This window comes from Neltuma alba, unplaced genomic scaffold (genome assembly GCF_004799145.2).
Source record: "Neltuma alba isolate B1F8T4 unplaced genomic scaffold, ASM479914v2 tig00010270_pilon, whole genome shotgun sequence".
Lineage (NCBI taxonomy): Eukaryota > Viridiplantae > Streptophyta > Magnoliopsida > Fabales > Fabaceae > Neltuma > Neltuma alba.
In genome coordinates, this window is record NW_021635195.1 from 211,175 (window position 1) to 232,797 (window position 21,623).

The window sequence follows — 21,623 nt, forward strand, 5'->3', positions numbered from 1 at the left end:
TGTGGGGTCATAACTTCCTCATGCATGCTACATGAGAATAAGAAGCCTCAAAATGTGACGTACAATGCCATTGAAGTGAAGACTCATGAGAAAAGTCCGAGATCTGATTTGCTTTTTTTAAAAAAAAAAATCTAGGCAGGAAATGTCACGACTAAAAAAGTACTTATAGAAATATTACAAGTCATTTACTAACAAGGTTGTCATATCGGTAGCAAAATTTGAACTTACAATTTTGTGAGTTAACTCCTTACCACCTATATCAATATTTGTTTGTTCCATGATCTGATTTTTTTTTTTTAACTAAAGCATAAGTATTCTCTTATTGGAGGCAATCATGATCTGATTTGCTTATAAAGCAGCTTTCATTTTCGTTATTGGGCTCAAGACTTCAACCGTTTGGGCCTAAACTAATATTGGGCCTTCTGACACCCATGGTTTCTCACTCAGGTTACCTCCTTTTTCTTTTTCCCTCCGGAAATTATTATGAGGATAATTAACATATTACTTTCAAATAATTAAACTGAGGTGCAGAATAAAGGATTCCAGGATTGAATGATTAATTTGTCCAAACTTTAAGCGTAAATTACATTTTTTTTTAGTTTGAAAAAATTAAAGAGGATCCTTTTTCTTGATAATATTATTAAAATTTCACCTCATTAAATTACTTCCAAACAATTAAATTAACTCTTTTTACAATGCGTGTTCCTCCAGACGATAAAATTAATTTTTATTTGCGTGATCGTATCTTAAATAACTAATAATTTCAATGCATTTAATACCCGCTTTGTTTAAACTTGATTTAGTCTAGGTTTTAAGCATTGATTGAGAAATTACTACCTCCGGTCCTTAACATAAGACATTGTTTGACTTTTATTTTGGTTCTAAATATAAGACCCTAATCCACTTTATCTCTCATATTTATGCATTTTTTCCCTAAAGTAATCCTTCTAATAATAGTAGTTCTAGCCAATATATTTGATTAGTAAGGATATTTTAGAAAAGACAACATCTATTTGTTACAAATAACTAACTTAACTTCTTTCCTTAATCTTCTCAAATTAATCAACTAACTCTTATAATTAGTACAGGGGGTAAAATTAATTAATGTAAAATATAACTCCACATGGATTAAAATATTCTCACGCAACGAATAGTTTAGAGAAAGAATGTGAGATAATTGTAGGAGGATGAATAAGAGCATAATTGGAAAAAAAATATTAAATGGAGCGTTACAATTCCAAATGATTACACGAACATACCAAAATCCAATTTTTAACAACGGTGTCTAAGTAAATAACAAGAACAAGAAGAAAACGATCGATTAATTACCAAAAGTAAGGAATTATGAATCACAAATTAATCTCCTAATAATCGTTCTACCAACGCGGAATTAATCTCGTAATTAGTAGTATAATTCAACATCTAACAACTCGAACTTATCACATGGGAATCATATGATTCCTCCGATTAGTGGTTCCTTGAAGTTTGAAGTCAAAACCTTGAAAACTCCTTCTTTGAAAGTGCGTATGAAGTCTAAACTATAAGACTTCGTTTTAATTAAAAAGCCATTCAATTAGCATAAAGATGAAAGAGCTTGCCTTAATTGACCCTAGCTAATTGATCATTCCTGCTTTGTCCCAAGTATAAAAATAATCTACAAGAAACACATCTCATCAATCTACTAGATCATTAGTCTTTCCCATTATATAGTTGTTGTTCTTGTTTTTTTTTTAATATAAAGAAACAATTAGCAAGTCAAAAAAAGAATGTGTGAAATCAACAAGTAGGGTATTGTTTTAATTTATTATTCCTCAGTATTAATTTAAAACTGAAACGTGCAATTAAAGAATATAACCTCTCTTTGTCGTTCTTCTTCTGTTGGCTGACAAAGAAGTAGTAACTATTTTTAAAACCTAAGTTTTTCACGTGGATCTTCAAAAACAAAATATTCTTCCCGTTCTTAATATAAGACCCATTTAACTAATTTGATTAGATTAAGAAAGTTAGGTAAGTTAGTTAATTATAAGAAATGTGACACGTTTTTCCTAAAATATCATAATCATCTTTCTTAATACCCCCTCTTTCTCTTCTAAAATATCATAACAAGTAGGATTTTCCCCCTAATAAAACCATTAATTATGGATAAATTAAATCAAGTAGACTATCAAATACTATAATTACTAGTATGTACAATTTTTAGTTCTTAATATAAGAGTTAGTTGGGAGATTAAATTTTGTTCTCAATATAACATATCAATCTACTTTATCTCCCATTCTCCCCAGGATGTCACTATTAATAATGCAAATGATTAAAAATGATAGTTTAAGAAAGCCAAGGCTCATTTGTGACAAATAACTAATTTAACTAATTTTCTTAATATGTTCAAATTAGTTACTCATCTGGTCCTATTTACAAGACAGAGGGTGAAAGTTTTTTTAAGTCCTATTTATAAATCACTTCATCAAATTTTTAGTGTGAATATACTATTTGGTTCTTCATTTATTATAGTGTAGATAGTTATTGTTTTAAAAATGTGTATATATTAAATGGGAAAAAAGTTAAAAAGTTGTTATATTTTAATAGAGAGTTAATCCAGTTTAAGACTTTTAATAATATGTATGAAACATGTTGAAAGTGTCTTATAAATAAAATCAGACGAGTATTTAGCTCTTATATTAATCAATTGATAACACTAATAAAACAATCAGTAATCTCAATAACTAATTACTCTGCAATTAACTGTAATATACTTAGACTAACTACGCGGATACCGGTAATACAGGGGAGAAAACAAAAATGAAAAAAAGAGAAACCAATGCCATATTAAAGTTTTAAAGTGATAATTGTTTTAGGAAATCCTACAACTCTAAAGCACATATATTTTTTTTTCGGTAGAATAAAGCACACTTTTTTTTTTTACCTTAGCACACATATTTTTGGAACATAAACAATTTTACAAACTTAAATCGTATTGGATATTATAATAGAAATAAATGCGGAACTCGCAGAAGTCGAGAAAATTTGTATGGTGGTTATACTACTATTCTTGTTTTCTTTGTACATAACTACATATCCATATGAAACCTCTTTTAATGTAATTTTTTTATTTTTAATTATTTCAATAAAAAATCAAATGCAGCGTGAGAATATTATTCTAATTTAAATTTTAAAAAAAATTAAAAATTCACTTAAAAGCATGTTATAAACCAGCTGTAACTTTGCTGGTAAAAAAAAAAAACCGGCTGTAACTTTTCTAAAAAAATAAGCAAATGATTTTCAGCCGATTGCATTGTAAACTTCACTCCAAAAAGTTTTGGGAAAAAACAAAAAGTGTTTTTAAAAAAAAGGAAAAAGGAAAAATTGGAGCTGGGTGGGAAGCAAGTCAGTTTGTGGAGTTGAGCTAAAAAGGCAGGAGGAGGGTGGCGAAGCTCTTAATTGTCGAGCAGAACGCGCCGCCACATCTGAAGCGAAAACCACGCGCCAAACTCCACGTGGGGTCCACCCCACTCAACAAACTCACCTCCCTTTCCCTTCTGCTTCTCCCGTACAGACACCTCTCTCAAGTCCCCAACCGTCTCCTCCGCTCCCAATTTACCAGAATACCCCTCCTCACTTCCACGTGTCCCTCCCTCACTCCCCACTACCTCCATTACGACGCACCGCATGAAATTTAGAAACCCTATATATACCTCACAATTCAACCTCCCCCTCACCCCTGCCAGCTTCACCAATTCTAACTTCCATTTCTCCTTCTTCTTCTCTCTCATTTCTCTTAGCATAATCCAGATCTTACTGTGTTGCTTGGAGATTTAATTTGTTATGTAATTCATTTCTTGCCCAAGGCCATGAGTCGTACGCCATTTCATCCCAAGAGAGACATCCTGAACCACCCTCACAATCATGCCGTGTGCCCTCCTCCCCTGAAGGTCCATAAGGATTCTCATGCCATCAAGAAGTCATCGCCGCCTCCGCCGTCATTGTTGTCGTCGTCCACGTCAACGTCCTCCTCCGCATCTTCTTCCATCGTCTCCGGTAGCAAGCCTCAGCAGCGGCACCCGGTCATCATCTACACGCACTCTCCCAGAGTTATCCACACTCATCCTAGGGATTTCATGGCATTGGTGCAAAAGCTCACCGGCCTTTCTCGATCTGACAACGACGTCCCCACTGCATTGGATCCGCTGCAGCCGAAACAAGAGCCTGGGATTCCTGCCGCGTCGACGTTAACGGTCGATAAGGACGGCGGGGATCTTAAGAAGGGTTCGGTGAACGAGGACAATGAGACGTCGTCGGTAATTACGGAAGAGAATAACTGCAGTAGCAGCATTGGGGACACGCAGGTGAATTCTTGTTTCATGCCAAATCCACCGATTCTGGATCCCTCGTTGAACCCTTACATGACGAGTCTGCCGGTGTTTACGTCGAATTCCACGGAATTTTTGTGCTCGAATCAGCCGTTTTTGAACTATGACCCATTGTTCTTCTCTCATAACATGAGGAGCTCGATGAATACATCCCCCGCCACTTTGGAGGGAATGAATGATTTTCGTGAGTATTAATTAATAATTAAGGTCCTCTTTTTCTTTATTTTCTCTTCTGCAAATAAAAGTTTTCATTTTCCTAATCATCAGCAGCAGAAAAAAGGTTATAAATTTCCGGGATAGAACTTATTTTGTCCTCCCTCTGGAAACAATCTGTTTTCGAATATTGAAACTTCATAGAAAAATTTATGTATTAGGAATAATAGGAATTCCTATTATATTATTCATAGATTGCATGCTTCCTCTATTGGTTCAGCTCAGAGCGCTTAATAAAGAAAGATATAGCTTCTTATGACTATAGGATATTATCCTCCTTTGTCAGCTTCTTGGTTTTTTCCCAGAACTTCATTTTTTTCCCATCCCGTGTTTTTCAAGGTCGCAATCCATGAACAGACCGCCGGGGACCCTCGCTTCAAGGTGGTCGGTGGACAAATAATATTATTTTGTTTTGCGCCCGTCAAGGGCAAGATTGTCCTAAATAATGCACTCGCAAAGTTTTTCCATTTTTGCATAAAATGTCAAGAGAGAGATGTCCTTCAGTAGATTACATTTCGATAGCTTCATTTCACTTTCATAATAAATTTTCCTTGGTTCTGTCCTTGCCCGATGCATTTTTTAAATACAAATTTCACGCTCTTAGCTTCTTTGCTTAGTTTTTTTTTTTTTTTTGGCCTGAGCTTCTTTGCTTAGTTTAATCCACAGCCTTTGTATTTTTTCTCCTTAAAAAAACACAATCAATCGGATCCTGTATGAGAAAAAAATATAAAATTTGTTCTAGCATAGACAATCAACCTCCATCGGCGTTTCAAAATGCCTCCCACAAGCACTCCGGGCATTTTTAAAAGAAATTTACTTGATTTATATAATGTACAAATCCTTTATAATGTTGGTGTTAAAAGAGTTCATTTTTCAACATATGAATGACAGAACACACTACACACTATTACCAAAAGAGAGAGAGAGAACACACTACACAGACATCGTACATAATTTCACAACAGATTACACCATCACTTTCTCTTCTTTTCCTCCTTATCTTTTTCAAGTACAACTGGAGCAGCAGGTATGCTAAACCACCATTCCCGAAGTCTCCTAGCGCATCTCTCCGTGTTGGCTTTTCTGGGTGGTGAGTTCCTCGTGAATATTTCCAAAAAGACTAGTAGGACTATGTACTTGCCAGGTAAGACAGCCAGAACCAAGGCTGCTGACACAAGAGCAAAGGCAAATTTCTCGGTGGCCTGATCACAAAAAGGAATCAAGTATTACTATCTGTGACGGAAGTTTACTACTAAAGTCGAAAACAGCTCTCAAAAATATAATCTGTCATCAAATGCATCTGGGCTTCTGCATGGACAGCCAGGTAATCACTAATCGGCAACAACTAGATATGAGAGAGAACCTGAGGGAAAATGGACAGTAACAAGCCGCGCAACTTGAGCAGAATGATGTTACCATCCTGTATGATCTGTTCAGCTTGAGTGATAGCATTCTGAACAGCCAGAAGCTGCTCCATTGTATTCATTGGTGGAGGCGCTATTACCTTAACTTCATCAACAGGTCTACCTTGGTTAAAAGATCGAGTAATTAACAGAAAAGCTGAAATGAATAGCAGCACCACCGCCACTGCGTAGCCAATCCATCCCCTGAAATACATATATGAGCTAAGATTACCAAAAGAAGGCAAATCTAGCATTAAGGTGAACCACTAGCCAAAATAATAATAATAATAATAAATTATTCAGCCACTCTCCCTTGTTAATCCTTCCCATGCCCTCTAACGCCCTTTAACTTTGTTTAGCGGCTGTGCTAAAAAAAATACTAGCGTCTATTGATACAGCAAAATTACACTAAAATCATGTTTACTGCATTCAAATATACACATGTACAACACTAGACTGATCACATGCAATCTAATTGTTTGCTGATTATACTTACTATCTAGTTGTCATATTAATAGAGCCAAACATGAATAACTAACTCAATCTTTGACTGGCAGAGTGACCCCTGGTTTTTTGGGGTGCAATCACATCTACAAATCTGTTGTGGCTAACACTGATAGAAAGCCTAGACACCCATCATTGATAACCCAGGGCCAGGTCAGTGCTGTCCGGCCATCAATTCAAGTATCCCAGCACAAGTATTTTTTAACATGTGAAATCTGGTCATAAATCAACATAATAAATGTTACGTGTTGAAAATAATAAGGACAGTATTTAGCTGTTTTTAGTCAGTTAATTGCACCATTGTTCAACGCTGAGTCTGTTGCGTAGCAATAGTCATTTGGTTAAACCAGTAAAAATATGGAACTGGTTTCTTGCTCACTCTCAGCTAGAATAAGGTAGCCAGTGAAATGAGTAAAAAGCATATTGAATCTCGTTTCACTTTATTAATTTGTTAAGATTTTATTTTTCATTAGGATTTTTCTATTATCTTGCATTTTAAATTTTCCTATTAGTTTGCATTTTATTTTTAAATGTGCCTATTGCGCTCCACATAAGGCTCATGTTAGTTAAGGGTAAGCATTTTTTTTAATCATCAAATCACTATTGGATCTCCCTCCTCTGCTACCCTTCCCTTTATTTCTTCTATATCTCGCCCCTTCATGCTGGCTGCTGGTCCTGCGACACTGGGATGATACAGGGGTTGCGTACTGAGACCAGGCAACCTTATGAGTTTCGAGATCTTATCACATTTAGAAAAGAAATTATTTTGTTTACCGAAAGATTATATTTTCTCATCCATAAATTTGGATTAAAAAAATGCTAGCTTGAGTATGACTCAACTAGTTAACTCACAAATCCTTTCGGCCATTTTTTGGGGGGGGGGGGGGGGGAAGCCACATACGGTTACATCTTCCACGCTTGTTCAATTATCATACTTTGTCTCCTTACATTAGTTCCCATTGGTTATATCATCCAGGGTATATTCATTTAACAAAATTTTCAAATTTTTGTAATTTATTCATATAATATAAGGTCATCAGAAGAGTAGTTATTCTAAGTACTACCTTTGGTCCTTAATATAAGATCTACTTAATTAATTTGGGTAGACTAACGAAATTAGTTGTCAACCCTAAAACATCATTCTAAATCATTTGGATTAAAACTACCTTTTGATGCAAAGTCCCTTGACATATACAATCAATAGGGTTAGTTTGGATAAATAAAGGGGACAAAAATGATTGAGGTCTCATATTTAGTACCAAATCCAAACCTCTTATTAGCTCTTATATTAGAGACCAAAGGTAGTATTTATTACCTGTAGATGATATAACTAAAGATCAAACAAAACCCCAGCGACTTCCATGGATCATTCCAACAAGCCAGAGAGTGAAGAGATTTCCAAAGGTCATTTATTGGAAAGAGTAACTCCTGCAAGTAAGGTGGTAAATGTAAGTTGTAGCAGCTGAATTCACTCTGGTAATAAGCAGGGGGAAAACCATATATACGAATTACTCGCTTCAGATTATCCTAAGATTTGGCTTCAGTCTACTTATATTGCTGTTCGAAAAAGGAGAGACCAGGGTTTTATCTTATAACCCGCACAAGCACATGGCCTGCAAAGTAAAAGGGTGTGACAGATGAGGTATGATGATATCCCAGTACCTTCATGACAGCCAAATTAGTGTCCACGCCCTCAACTTTAACTCCATCAACAGTTGCTCGTGCAGATACCACCTTTTTATAGTCGTCCTTAGACTCTTGAACTGCTCTTTCCAATGGAGTCATTTCTCCAACTGATATCTCCCCCACCGAAAGCCTGCTCTCATTAGAGCTGTTTGAACTTGATCCAAATACAAATCCCAAGTTAGAAACCATCTCCAAGGCTGAAACAGAATGCATTCCACTTTCAGCCTTAGAGTGATCGCTGTCACCTGACTCCCTTGAGTTTAACATGCTGGCAATGGTTTCTAATATCAAGTCCCCACCTGGAAGCTGGTCACACAGATTAAACATGAGAAGAGTCTCATGTTGTACAGAAGTTGGAGAACCGATATCTAGAATGGCTTGTAGACGCAAAATTCCTAAGACAGCCTTCCAAAGTGCTTCATCCCGTGAAATCCCTTTAATGTCATACTTTTTAATAAATTTATGGACACAGAGGATTTCCCGTATGATAGCAAGCCAATAATCACGACGAGCATGCCCTTTAAGCTCTGGAAATTCTATCACAACTGGCTCTGGTCTGCAGAAGAAGCATTTCGAAGTAAGTAGCTAGTAAATTTTTCAGCTAATATCCAAAGGACATGAGGCGCATATGTCCTAATACCAAGTAAACAAACAAAAAGGCCCTTCATCAGCTTAATCACTTACAAGGACTCTGAGTTATAGAAGACTGCCTTATCAAAAAGTCTAGTACCCCATGGTCCAGTCAACTCAGGTTTAACAACCTGTTTGAGATCATCAGATAAATCATATCTTTTTGGCTTGTCATATGATACAACACGGTGAGCTTCAAAGTAAAGGGCATGGTCTGTCAGGATCAAACGACCTGTATGCATGTCAGGAATAAGACTTCAAAACATCATGCGTATAAATGTGCATCTTTTAGTTCCATTTGCAACTATATTTATCACTATGTGATTGAATAAACACACATACTTAACAAAGCATTAAAAACATATTTATTAACAAACTTACCAGGCCATGTGGATATCCCAACATGTTCAAGGACTGGTTGTGTGGTGACTGTCCCATCAACCTCCAGAATTTTCTCATCTCTAGATGACCGTATAGCAGAAAGGAGAGATGACTCAGAATTGTTCTTCATTTTTCTGATTGCCCTTCATTAATTCAAAAGAAAACCATAAGAATAGATTTTGTGAACATCATATTGACACATTAAAATGATTAATAAGTAATTAGTTATTACAAACAAAAGCTGGATATCTGATATCATCAGCTAAGAAGCACGAAGCTATACTGAAACAGTAGTATTAAATACCAATCTAATTTAACACAAATTTAAAATTAGAGGCTATTTTGAATAATTGATTAGAAGTAATAAATCTAGATTTTGACCAACAAGCTAAAGCACCAATTGAGAAGCAAACAATAAACCTAAAGTTGACCAAAACAAAAAAATCAATTTACTTTCCCATTTTTCCTGGCAATTAAAATTGCACATAAGTTTAGGTCTACTATGAAATTCTACCTTCATATCCTTGATTTTTTTTAGAAGGTAATTATGTCAATCTCAGACATTTTAAAATCAGAAAACATGATAATACTGCAATTGTTGCAGCAAACAGTTTTTAGATGATTTATCGCAGTTACCTACAAAATATAAAACCAAGCTAAGTGACAAAATCCCTGGAATCCTCCCTCGTACCAAATGAGGCAAAGTAAATTGATATTTGTATACAAGGAAGGCTAGTCTGCAATAAGGGGCAGTGGAGACTAATAAAATAACAAATATAAACATCGGTCAAAATTCTAAAAACAGTTTCATTAGTTACAATGGTTTCTAACATTTCTTACTATTATGTGGCAATAGTAGGAAGAGTCACTAGTCTATTAAGTAGCCGATTAGTTAATAATACAAGGGGGAATGACCACTTCTGTCACATAGCAATCAAGTGGTTAGGTGAGGGATCAATTATAAATACCCCCGATTGTAGTAGCATGAGATGGATTAGTGATTTGAATACAAAGTGTTACTCATTTCTTCCTATCAGAATGCCATTGGTTCCGTCCAGTAGTCATAGAAAGATGGATATAGCATTCACGCATAGAAATAAGTCTACTGTTTTTTTTTTTTTTTGGGGGGGGGGGGGGAATGAATGACAAAAAGGAGATATCATCAAACATAAAGTAAACGCAGGGCACGTAGTTTGCATAAGAAACCTCAAAGTCAAATAAAGGAGGAAGCAACAGTATGCATGAAACTTGAGGTAAAGGCTGTTACCTTTCTAGACCATTTAGGTACTTGTCATAGGTGGAGAATTGAAGACGGCCACCAGTTGCTGAACTCAACACTGCAAAAAGATTTTCCCTTGTGATGATATTGGCTATGATGGGAACTGCAGGAGCTATACGACAGAAAGCTTCCGAACCAACAGATACATTCTCATCAACCTTCTAGAAAATAAGAGGCCCATTATTATTAATAATAACTGGGGTACTAAAGATGATAGGAATACTTATGCCCATCATTTAAAGACATCACAAAGTTACACAAGGTAGCAGAACACGAGGAAGACATATGGCTAAAAAGCATTGCATATGAATTTGATTTTGGTCAAAAGAAATAAACTAGCAAAATATCATGTTCATAAACTGGAAAATAAGGCATTTTAAGTACAATTGACATTCATCATTAGATTGAAATGGAAACATAATTTAAATGTATTCCATTCACTTATCAAGAATGCCTACGCCATGCATTGTAGATTGTTCACAGCAACCTGCAGCATTGGACATAAATATCAAATACCACAAGATTCCGAATTCCTAGGTTTTTTGTGACAATATTTACAAATAATTCTCAATACAGGATTCCAAGAAAAATACCACTTGTATTTAAAATACATACATTAAGCAATGGTTGGCTGGCAGCAGCCGGGGTCTCCCAACCTAGCATCATGTCATATGTCAAGCGTCGAAATTTTTTATCAGAAAGATAATTAGTCACTTGTGTTGATACAGCAAGCGCCCGAAAACAGCAATACTCAAGAAAGTTCCGCGCATATTGTGATGGATGCTTTATAGCATCAGAAGCCTCTTGATTGAAGCACTCCTGAAGCTCACTTGAAGATTTTCCAAGAATTCTGCATTATTAGATTCTCTTTAAGTCAAATTTCCAATTAAAGTTATTGGTCGTTGAGTCACACAGGCAAATGCAAGGGATATAAAAAGGCTATTCACCATTGAAAATAAAGTCATAAAAGCACGAAAGTTCCATTGCTGATACTGTTAGTGAAATTAGAATTAATATGTATATATAAGATCCAAAGAAGCGAAATTACTTTGAACATCTACGAACAACCATGTTGGCAACAGAAGAGAGCTCTGGTATCCAATCCCCCCCGGCAGAAGGTGACGTTTCAATCTCCTCAAAATCTAGATCAAAAGAACTTCGCTTACCAAGCAACCATTTAAATGATCCATCTCTTATCAGGCCTTCTAGCATATTTCTGGCTTTACTTGCTGCAGCCATCTCTTTTGCCTCCCAGATTTTACAGAGTCTTTATTGAGTCGACGAAGAAATATAGTATCCGATTGTTATTACAGTTCTTGCATTTACTGAAATGCAAATATTGCCAAAACAGTCAAGATGAAATCTCAAAACTGACACATCAAGTAGTAAACTACTAATCATAATAGACTCAAACACGCTAAATCCAGCTTTTAATTTCAGAAAAAAGCTACAATTTCGGGAACTTTTGCTTTTAAAAAAAATCGGGAACTTTTACAAGAGCCGTAAAGTATTGCTCGCAAGATAAGATTTAGTTCACCGTTGAGTTGACAAACACTTAAACGTACGAGGAACACATGCAGAGTATAACCACCGGCATTGCTCAGCGTTAAGAATCTTTGCATATTCAAACTCAAGTATGAACTTGCATAAACGCGTTAGATACTCATCGAAATCTCAAAGCAATCAAAATAAAATTTTGAAACAAAGAACCATTACCAGTAAAAGCCTGGCCCCAAAAAGCTGTACCAAGGACAACCAAAACGACTCACCTCAAAACGCAATGTGATGCAGCAACATAAAGAACCTCAGCTTAAGCAAAGAAAACAACTGGCACTCCAGTAAATTTACAAGAAATCGACCATCGATCTTAGAGACGACAAGTAATGCGAACAAATCACCCATTTTGACAAGTTGCGGTATTGTTCATAGGATCACATTCATGAACAAACTTGGGGCAGAAGGAAGCAGAACCTTGGGGGAACTCGGTGCGAGACATGTAAGATTCTATCTTGAATGGGGGTTTGTGGAAACCACAGGGATAAGAATAAAAGGCAAGAAAAATGAGACAAACAGTGATCAACTTCTTTCTCAAGGCTGATGCATTGGCTGGCGCACCAGAACTCCTGAAGGGAGGCAAGCAGGACTCAGGAGCCACCAACGGATTTGTTTATTGGCCGAAACCCCCACCGATTCGATGAAAGGCATCTCAGTGGTTCACGCGTGTAAATGATCCTTTTCTTTTTCTTCTGGTGAAAAAAATGATCCCTTTCTTCACAAATGAGTTACGTTCCCGTCAAATGACTGTGCAAATGTCATCTACTGTGAGGGAAAATGTTGATGCTTCTGTTTATTTTGAAGGAAGTTTTCCGTTGTTATTAAAAGGATAAAAAAAGATTATCCCTCACATGGGCCCTTTGCCCTCAGTGGCCCAAGAATTTGGGCTGACACTGTTGGACCTGCCAAAGCCACCGTTGGGCTCCATAAAATGGCCCAAGTTTTCCTAAGCATTTTCACTTCTATTTCATTTTGTTATTTTTCGTGATTGTATATTTTTCTTCAAATAGAGTTGCCTCCCATTGGAGGCCTAACAAAAAGAAAAGGTCAGAGACGAAAGCAAGAGGGGTAAAACAACCAAACCTACAAAAATCACTTATCATTACTAAAGTTGTTTATTAGGGTTTATAAAATGAAATAGCGGATGAAAGTATGATACGGTGGGAACATGCTCCATAAATAAATACTAATGGTCCATTGAAAAACTAAATATATTCATTCATCATAACATATTGATCGCCAAATTGTCCATTCATCATAACATATTCATTAAGTAAATCCTATAATTTATTAATGATTATACATAAGAATAATGCGTATATTATACCAAAATATAGAAATAATAAATATTTTAAAGATTATTTTTTAACGGAAAATAATTTTCTACTTGTTTTCTTTTTGGCTAGTTCTGTAAAATTCTCAACTGTTTATAACACCAATTCACCTGTTTTGACCGGTTTGGTTGAATTCTCATGTCATCAATATCAGGTCAATTTTATAGAGTCTTTTTTTTTTTGTACTTCTATTGAAGTCTGAGATTCTTTCATGAAAACTTTGTTCGTATATATTTCAAAATTATATGAGAAGTATGTATGTATGTAATGTATAATTTATAGACAATTGCTGTATTTATAAGTTATGAAAAGTATGATTCTTTTTCAAAAACTTTATTTAACAAAGAAGCATGCACTTAGTTTTATCTAAAGTCAAAATTTGCATAATAACCGATGATTATTTAACATGATTTTCAATTCATATCTACCCCAATTTCACTTTCAGATTAAAATTGTTAACTTGGAAGCAATATAATGAGAATTACCATGACTATACAAACCAAATTAAATGGACTAGAGGCAGAAATTACTGTTGTATGAGTTAATTATTAGCCTATATAAATCCAACAAGCAATGGCCAACTCAGAGTCACTCAACTCCAATGTGGACTGCCATCTTTGGTGCAAGAGCTGTTCTGTTAAGTAAACATCAATTGACCACAATAGTGGAAAGTGATCATGCTCCCTTTAAAGAGATAACAACAAAATAAAGCTAGTCTATTAGCCGGCTTTGTTTTGATTTGAATCTCCAAGTCTGAGACCAAACAAGCACATACACATAATTTTGCTCCCGTTTTGGCTGTTTTAGTGGGCATATGATATCAGCTAGCTACCTGAACAGCTAACAACTTCCACTTTCACTTCACAATCTTCATACATGGATATATATATAGTGACCCCTCCTAGGTCCATGAACTTGCCCATCTTTATTACTTCTCTCTCCAATTCCAACTACTTGCTTTTAACACTTGTCCCAACATTTAAATCCATATTCATCTACATACATAAAAGTGTATCTTGCCATATTTATATATCTATTCTTTAGATAATTAAAGGTATACCATCACCGTCTTAATTGGTTCAAGACCCCTTGAATCTGAACTGAATTTTCCATATTATATTGATGTATATGCCCCAATCCTAGTTTATAATGGTCCTCTTTCTTTTCTCTGTTTTTTCCCCCCAAATATGCTATATGTATTTGTTTTTGTAAATATAAAGGATGGATATTGCTTTGAATCGGCATTCTAAGTCACTCCCTCCAGTCCTTTTTGTAATGCCTTGTTAACTACTTTCATGAGTTTAGAAAGTTAGTTAAAATTAGTTAAATGCTAACATTTTAACAACCCAAGAAAATTACCTTTAATTGGTGGTATAGTTAATATAGAGAGAAAGAAGAGTTAAATGCTAACATCTTTACAGACCAAGAAAATTACCTTTAATTGGTGGTATAGTTAGTTGAGAGAGAAAGAAGAGGATGAAAAAACTGTTATTTAAGTCAAGAGTAAAAGAAACAAAGGCGTTTTTCTGAGTCAGTCACAATTCATTAGACTTTGTAAAAGGGTTTTATAAAAAGAACCAATAGGCAGGGTCTGATAAATAGGACTGGAGGGAGCATTGTTCATGCACTTAGGTGAGAGGGGAAGACAAGAGGATGGTCAAAAGTGGGGCAGACAAGAAAGATTGAGAAGGAGAGAGGGCAGCAAAAGTGGGGTAGAAAAGGTTCACAAGAAGTGATCATATATATTTGAGAAGTTGGAGAAGCTACAATGCCCATCCTCTTTTGAGCATGCTGTGGCCCATTCGAGCTGTCCTCTTCTCGTCCCGGTTTCATGGATACAATGAATCTAATCCACCTTCCTTTGTCACTAAAGAAAGACAACATATATGTTATTATGGTATTCCTAATGTTCTCTCTCTCTCTCTCTTTTAATTCTCCTCTTCAATCATTCACTTAATGATGTGGCCACATCCATAAGATTTCATCAGTTCCTTTCTTCAAGTGGATGCCCTAGACTGTTCCTTCATTTGCATCTGCCCAGTTTTCTGATTTCCCTTTCTGCGCTAAAACCTTCTCTTTTAACTCTCAAAAGGGAATGGAATATCTTACCAAAAAAAGGGAATAGAATATATATGCACAGTATAATTATCTGATGTGAAAGTGCCATCAACTAATATAAGTTCAAATGTATAATGTCAGACTCAAATAGGGTAATTGATCCAGTGATTTTTTTTTTTTTTTCATTTTATAAAGTTCAGTCTTTTCACCTCTCTTGTTTGAGGAGTATTGGATCCCATTTACTTAATCCGACCACCGTTGATAGAATACGTGTGTGTGTGTGTGTTTTTTTTTTTTTTTACTGACAAGAGGGATCTTCATGCAACTTGTTGTCGCTTAGGTCCTACAATACATGGACCTCCTGGCTGGTCCATTGGTGGCAGCAGATTAGTGTGGTTACATGTGAAGAACTTGGGGGAACAAAGACAATTACTTTAGAAGGGTTTTCTAGGTAGTTTTCTTTACCAATACTTTTGCAGGCAAACGTTGCTTCAATTTTTATTATATTTAATGGCAAATGAAAATTAGGCATGAGGTAAAAATCGCTAATCTTGTTAAATCCAATCCTCGTTAAAGTGACGTCAAAAGTCAATAATACATGAAGTTCTTGTTGAATTATTTCTTTCAACTCAAATTATAGAATGCGTTCCTTCTTTTCCCATGAAGAATGACCGCATCACGATAGCAGCTGCACTCTCATTGCATAGTTAAACTTTACAACAAAGTGATGAGTTGAAGTCTCCCAAGTAAAATGTGTGATCTTTTAAAATATGAGTTATGTAATGTCCGATCACGGTAGGAATTATAGTCATGTTAGCTTTTTCTTTTTTTCTTTTTTTTAACCTTATTAACAAGAGAACTTGCATATTAATGATCCATATATTTATCCACTTATTTGAAGGATTGTACACAAATACATGAAAATCTAAGCTTTTATATAAGCTTGCGACATTTGAGAGGGACTTTACAAGCAAGAATGTCCACATTCAGCTACAGCATGGTGTGGAAACAAATGGATGCTTTCATTTGAAAAGAAAAGGACAAGTTATGGAGCGTCCTCTTAATCTATTAATAATTTTCCGTGGTTGATGAGACAGAATCATAGAACTCCCCAAAACTGAAACTAGAGAGGCCAAGTTGGATGAAAGCAAGAAACCCCTCCGCCATATCCTTCTTCACTATCATTTCTTGAGGATAATCCTTTTGCCTTGAATGCCCTTGCTCTCTGACCCAAATCAAATCAATAATTCAGTACATGATAATTCTGCTATTATCATCAAATAGTGATACAAGTCTAAAACAAACGTATATATAAATATATATATGTGTGTGTGTGTGTGTATTCCCTTCAGTGAAATTCAAACCTGCATTGCTTCTATAGCGTCTGTCTCTGAATTGAAATCGTAGAAGGTGCTTGCCGCAGTCAGCTTCATAGATAGAAACTGCAGATATAACCAAACTTCAATTTAATGTTCTTGATTTGAAAGATATACTTCTTTTCAACTTTTGATTGCTTACCTCCACCTGATGCTGCAAGGACTGGACATAGTTTATAATCTCGTCCAACATCACCGCCATACCCATGGTCTGAAAAATTTTTATTCATAAATTTTGTATCACGGACGCAAATAAATTGAGCTTACAGAATATGTGTTTGTGTGTGTGTGTGTGTGTTTTTTTCTTTTACCTTGTAGCATCCTGGGACAATGGTCTGCAAGCGTCTTATTTTTTCGTTGATTTTCCCCCTTCTGACCTGAACATATAAAGATTAATGATTACAATATATGAATCAAACTCGCATTCTTTTCAGACTAAGAGGCAAGAAACATATTTTTATAAGTTTAATATAGGAACTATACCCTTTCTGCTAAACTGTGACTGTCTGTAGCTTGACCTCTTCTGGCCCTGACATGAACCACTTCCTTTGGTTTACCTTCTTCTGCTACATTGCTCTTTGTTCTCTTACCTCTTCCAGAACTCTGAAAACATAACCAACAAAAAATCCGTCAGTTTCTGTCTAGCATATAAAGTTGAACAAGAAGATGAACATTAACATACACTAACGACCTTGCTTCCACTCTCAGAAACTGCAGGAGTTGGACTTACAGAACTGGTTTCCGTAACATCCATCGCTTTCCTCTTTTGACTATCCTGGATTTCATTTTCTGCCGGTAAAACGGGGAAATTTTCTGGAAAATCAGGTTCTTGAGAGAAGGGAATCAAGCTCTGGACATTGAGATTAGAGTTGTCCAGGACAAGGGGGCTCATCATGCCTGTGAACTGGTTTATAAGTTCCAAGTTTGGATCAACGTCTAAGAAAGGAAAGGAGGGTCTAAAACTTTGAAAATCTGTTGTGAATTCAGCCATGTGAGTTGAGGTTGCAGTGTTTGTGAGATGCTTAGATGGCAGAGGGTGATGGGAACGAGAGTGGTATTTATATAGCAGGATTGAAGGCACGTTTGATGAATGAAAAGGAGAAGCATGGTGAGGTGGCAAGCTTCTGCATTTGTGTTCCCTGGTTGGGTCCCACTCACAGTACAAAGGGGAATATGTCCAATGACAATAAGGACTTCAGGTTTTGGGAGAAAAAGCACTTATGATTTTCGGACTCTTTCAAATTCTGGGTCCCTTTCGTTACCTTGCGTCTAATATTTCTTTTTTCACTGTATAAAAATACATTTGGTTGAAGGCACAGCCTGGCTGGAAATTCTTGTCAAGTATAAATATTTATGTGTTCTCTTTTCATTTTCATTAAGTTGTGTCATATAAATGAGTATTTAGGAAAGGACCATTAAACTATGTAACTCTTTCTCTTTGTTATGATTATAAATGAGCTATAACTTAGTTTTGCTCTCAACAAAGGTTACTCCATGTCTCTTTTAGTTTTGCTCTCAACAAAGGTTACCCCCTCTCCCTCACAGAGAGAGAGAGAGAGAGAGATGGAGATAATTTTTTAACTGTTTGATCTACGCTTTAACCAAAACGTAAGGCTTGAATCCAAACTAAACAAGATAAGATTTAAGTAATCTAAATAGAATCCAACTAAATGGCCACTCATTATGGGCACCACTAAAAAACATCAGTATACTAGGTTAGGTTCAAGTAATCCAGCCTTTAGGAATTGCGAAAGATTAAGCTGGAAGCGCATAATGATTCTCATTATCATTTAGTGTCCAAATGAAATAATTGGAGGCATTGCTGCAGAAATGAGTCGTACATGAACAGTCATTATTGTCGCAGTGTTGAATATCACAAACCATAAGAAGGCCTACAAGAAAAGGCATTTCAAGTTTGAAAACACAGTTTGAAGAAGAGAGTCAGGAGGAGTTGTTGGGTTAGCAAGTTGGGGGATTTTCAAACTCTACTGTTTGGCCACGCACTTTGACAAGAATTTGTTTGCTGAGTTTGGATTATGATTTGGACTGTTATTTGAGAAAATGAATGCACCAAACTCACATGTGCACTGTGCGTTTGGCATATGACAGTTCATTCACTTTTCTCAAAGCTCTTCATGCCAATTCTGACAATCTATAATACTCTACAGCCAAACACAAACTTACTCCCTTCCCTGTCAAATTTCCTCTCTCCTCTTTATTCTTCACACTAGGCTTCTCCTCCCTTCCCTATAACTCTTCCTTGCACCATTTTTTTTCCTTATAAGAAAATTCACATTTCCCCCCTCTATCCCTTTTAATGTACTCCTCCGATTTTTAATATAAAATCTATTTAACCAATTTGATTAGATTAAGTTAAGTAAGTTAGTTAATTGTAAGAAATATGATATGTTTTTTTTTCTAAAACATCATAATCATCTTTCTTAATATCCTCCCTCCCCTCACTTACTTGATCATAATTGAGAGAGTATCTATAAGGGTAATTTCAAAAAAAAAATGATAAATATGACATATAAGTCTTGTATTTATGACTAAAATTAACTTAACAATTAGGTCATATATTAAGAACCGGAGGAGTAACAGTTATTTAATTAATTTAGATAGATTAAAAAAATAAATTACTTAATTCTAGCAAGTGTGATAGTCTCCTTAAAATATTCTTATGTAACATCTGGTCCTAAATATAGGAATTAGATGAGAGGTTCACTTTGGTTCTAACTATAAAACATCAATCTACCTTGCCTTTCAAATTTATAATTTTTTAACTCAAAGTATCCTAATTGATTACACATAGTAAGAAGTTGATAATGAAAAAGGTAGTTTCAATACATATGATCAAATATACTGACTTAAGAAAACCAAAACATATTTGCTATAAATAACTAACTTAACTGATTTTGTTAATATTTGCAAATGAGTTATCTAACTCTTATATTAAGTATCAAATGTGGTATTATATATCAATTTATGAGTTAGATAAATTAATTTTAAAAAATAAATAAATATAAGAAATATATTTGACTAAAATGTTACACTTATGAGCAAAATCAACTTCCTAACTAACTCTATTCTTAGGATGAGAAAAGTATTTTATCTTCTTTTTCACCTTACCCGATTTCATGATCTCTCTTTTATGTATTCCCTTATCCATTGATCTCACGATTTTCAATGAGAAGAGCAAGCAAAAGGGCAATTTCTCTTGGCGTGTAGGATAGCCCTTGCCCAAAGTGGGTATGATCTACACTTTGTTAGGAGGCATAATATTAATGACGGCTCAATTGGAAATAAAACAGTTAAATTCCGGGGCAAACTTCAAAATATCACTGTGCCAAACAAAAATTTATTCAAAATAGCACTAACTTTCACAAACCCTAGCTAGTAGCTACCTATAATTCCTAATTGTTGACATCTGAATTCCTGCACAATCTTTTTTTGCTTTTTGGCACATACATTTATTTTTCTCATGTTATAAACGTGCGGTAACTCAGAAAATCGCATATCAATTTAGAAATTATACCATTACAAAAACAAATACATGTATTGGAGACCGTGCGTATAAAAGAAAACTTAAATTTTGCATAGTACCTTTTTATATGCACAGATGCCCTCTTTTTAGAGGCAGTTTTGTATGAGGCATTATCAGACGTGATTTAAAACGATTTATTAAAATTAATACATTAAAAATAAAATACAATCAACCTAAAGATGATTATCCGCTAAGCTGTATTTGACTACCCAATAACCAAATCAAGACAGAACAGTTTTATATTTAATTAATGCAGTAATAATTAAACATTGGACTTTTTATGCCCATGTCCTATGAGAGCCGAGCCAAGACCTGCAACTAGGTTTGGTAATTAACTTTAAAAGGGGACAATCGAAGGATAAATAATGATTGTAATAAATGGCATAAAAATAGTATGGCCACAAAACTTTCCTTTTACTTGTTAAATTAAAGTGAGAAAGAAAATTTGAATTTTTCATTTTTTGTAGCTTTATAAATGATAAAAGCCAAAACAGTACCATCATATTGCCTCATATAAGCTATTTACGCGGATACATTGGAATTGCCTTCTCCTAGTCTGAACCTGACACTTATATACACACGTGCAACCTAACTTCATCCACTTAATTCAGTATTACTCAATTTCTTCATCATATGCTGAAAGTTAAAATAAGGGGAAAGATTATTTTATAAATCCCATGTAAGAAATTTGTATAATAAATATATCTGAGTTTCATTCAAAAATAATAAGTGCTTTTTAAACGCAACTCTAAGTAAGCTTTAGGTTATGGAACGGAGAAAGGAAATGACATTTGCAGGCATTAGTGATTGGGCTCGAATACACAGTTGTTGGGCTCAAACTAACAGGCCCAGTCCATTTATTTCGCTGGTTGAAAACTAGGCCAGTTTCGGACTCAGTTTTGTTCCCCAGCTATAAATATGTGAATTCACGCCTGTGATTTCATCATATGCTAATGAAGAGTAATGAAATATAAAATAAAATTAAATAATTTAGAATGTAAAATAATTTTTTATTTTTTTTCTTTAGAAAATTGAATAATAAAATACTGAATAATAATTTTAGTAGTATAGCGGAAGATAGTTTGCTCTATGAAACGAAGTAAATTTTGTACCTTGGAAACGAATTGAGATCGACTACATTTCATTTTGGGCAAATTAATGCGGGCCCTTCCATTTAGTTTGGGTCATTTCATCGGTAGAACAGAACCAAAAAAGGGCAATTTAACCAACTTGAGGGCACGTTTATTAAAAAATAAATAACGACAGAAAAATAAATTTTTATTGTGAGAAATATGA

At 35.1% G+C, this 21,623-nt stretch overlaps 3 protein-coding genes across 8 annotated transcripts; 1 reads left to right on the forward strand and 2 right to left on the reverse strand.

The window, feature by feature from the left end:
* The first annotated feature begins 3,846 nt into the window (after window positions 1-3,846).
* LOC114755458 (VQ motif-containing protein 20) lies at window positions 3,847-4,616 on the forward strand. The gene is made up of 2 exons (XM_028944340.1): window positions 3,847-3,995; window positions 4,038-4,616. Exons 1-2 carry the CDS (start codon window positions 3,847-3,849, stop codon window positions 4,558-4,560), a joined length of 672 nt encoding a protein of 223 aa, XP_028800173.1. The 3' UTR covers window positions 4,561-4,616.
* Window positions 4,617-5,350: 734 nt separating this feature from the next.
* LOC114755447 (uncharacterized) lies at window positions 5,351-12,713 on the reverse strand. Of its 4 annotated transcripts, none has more exons than XM_028944327.1 (10): window positions 12,231-12,713; window positions 11,510-11,786; window positions 11,077-11,311; window positions 10,450-10,622; window positions 9,183-9,325; window positions 8,856-9,033; window positions 8,148-8,727; window positions 7,801-7,913; window positions 5,942-6,185; window positions 5,351-5,780 (listed from the first exon to the last, which is right to left on the reverse strand). In XM_028944327.1, exons 2-10 carry the CDS (start codon window positions 11,698-11,700, stop codon window positions 5,553-5,555), a joined length of 2,085 nt encoding a protein of 694 aa, XP_028800160.1. In that variant the 5' UTR covers window positions 11,701-11,786; window positions 12,231-12,713; the 3' UTR covers window positions 5,351-5,552. The 4 variants fall into 4 exon arrangements, with proteins under 4 accessions (XP_028800160.1, XP_028800162.1, XP_028800163.1 ...); XM_028944328.1 differs by having other exon boundaries at window positions 5,553-5,780; window positions 10,450-10,619; XM_028944329.1 differs by lacking the exon at window positions 11,510-11,786 and having other exon boundaries at window positions 5,378-5,780; window positions 12,231-12,711.
* A 3,567-nt stretch (window positions 12,714-16,280) lies between these two features.
* Window positions 16,281-17,777, reverse strand: LOC114755449 (transcription factor BEE 3). Of its 3 annotated transcripts, none has more exons than XM_028944333.1 (6): window positions 17,514-17,777; window positions 17,267-17,386; window positions 17,095-17,160; window positions 16,926-16,994; window positions 16,772-16,849; window positions 16,281-16,632 (listed from the first exon to the last, which is right to left on the reverse strand). In XM_028944333.1, the coding sequence occupies exons 1-6, from the start codon at window positions 17,772-17,774 to the stop codon at window positions 16,531-16,533; spliced, it is 696 nt and encodes a 231-aa protein (XP_028800166.1). In that variant the 5' UTR covers window positions 17,775-17,777; the 3' UTR covers window positions 16,281-16,530. The 3 variants fall into 3 exon arrangements, with proteins under 3 accessions (XP_028800166.1, XP_028800165.1, XP_028800164.1); XM_028944332.1 differs by having other exon boundaries at window positions 17,475-17,777; XM_028944331.1 differs by having other exon boundaries at window positions 17,466-17,777.
* Window positions 17,778-21,623: the final 3,846 nt, after the last annotated feature.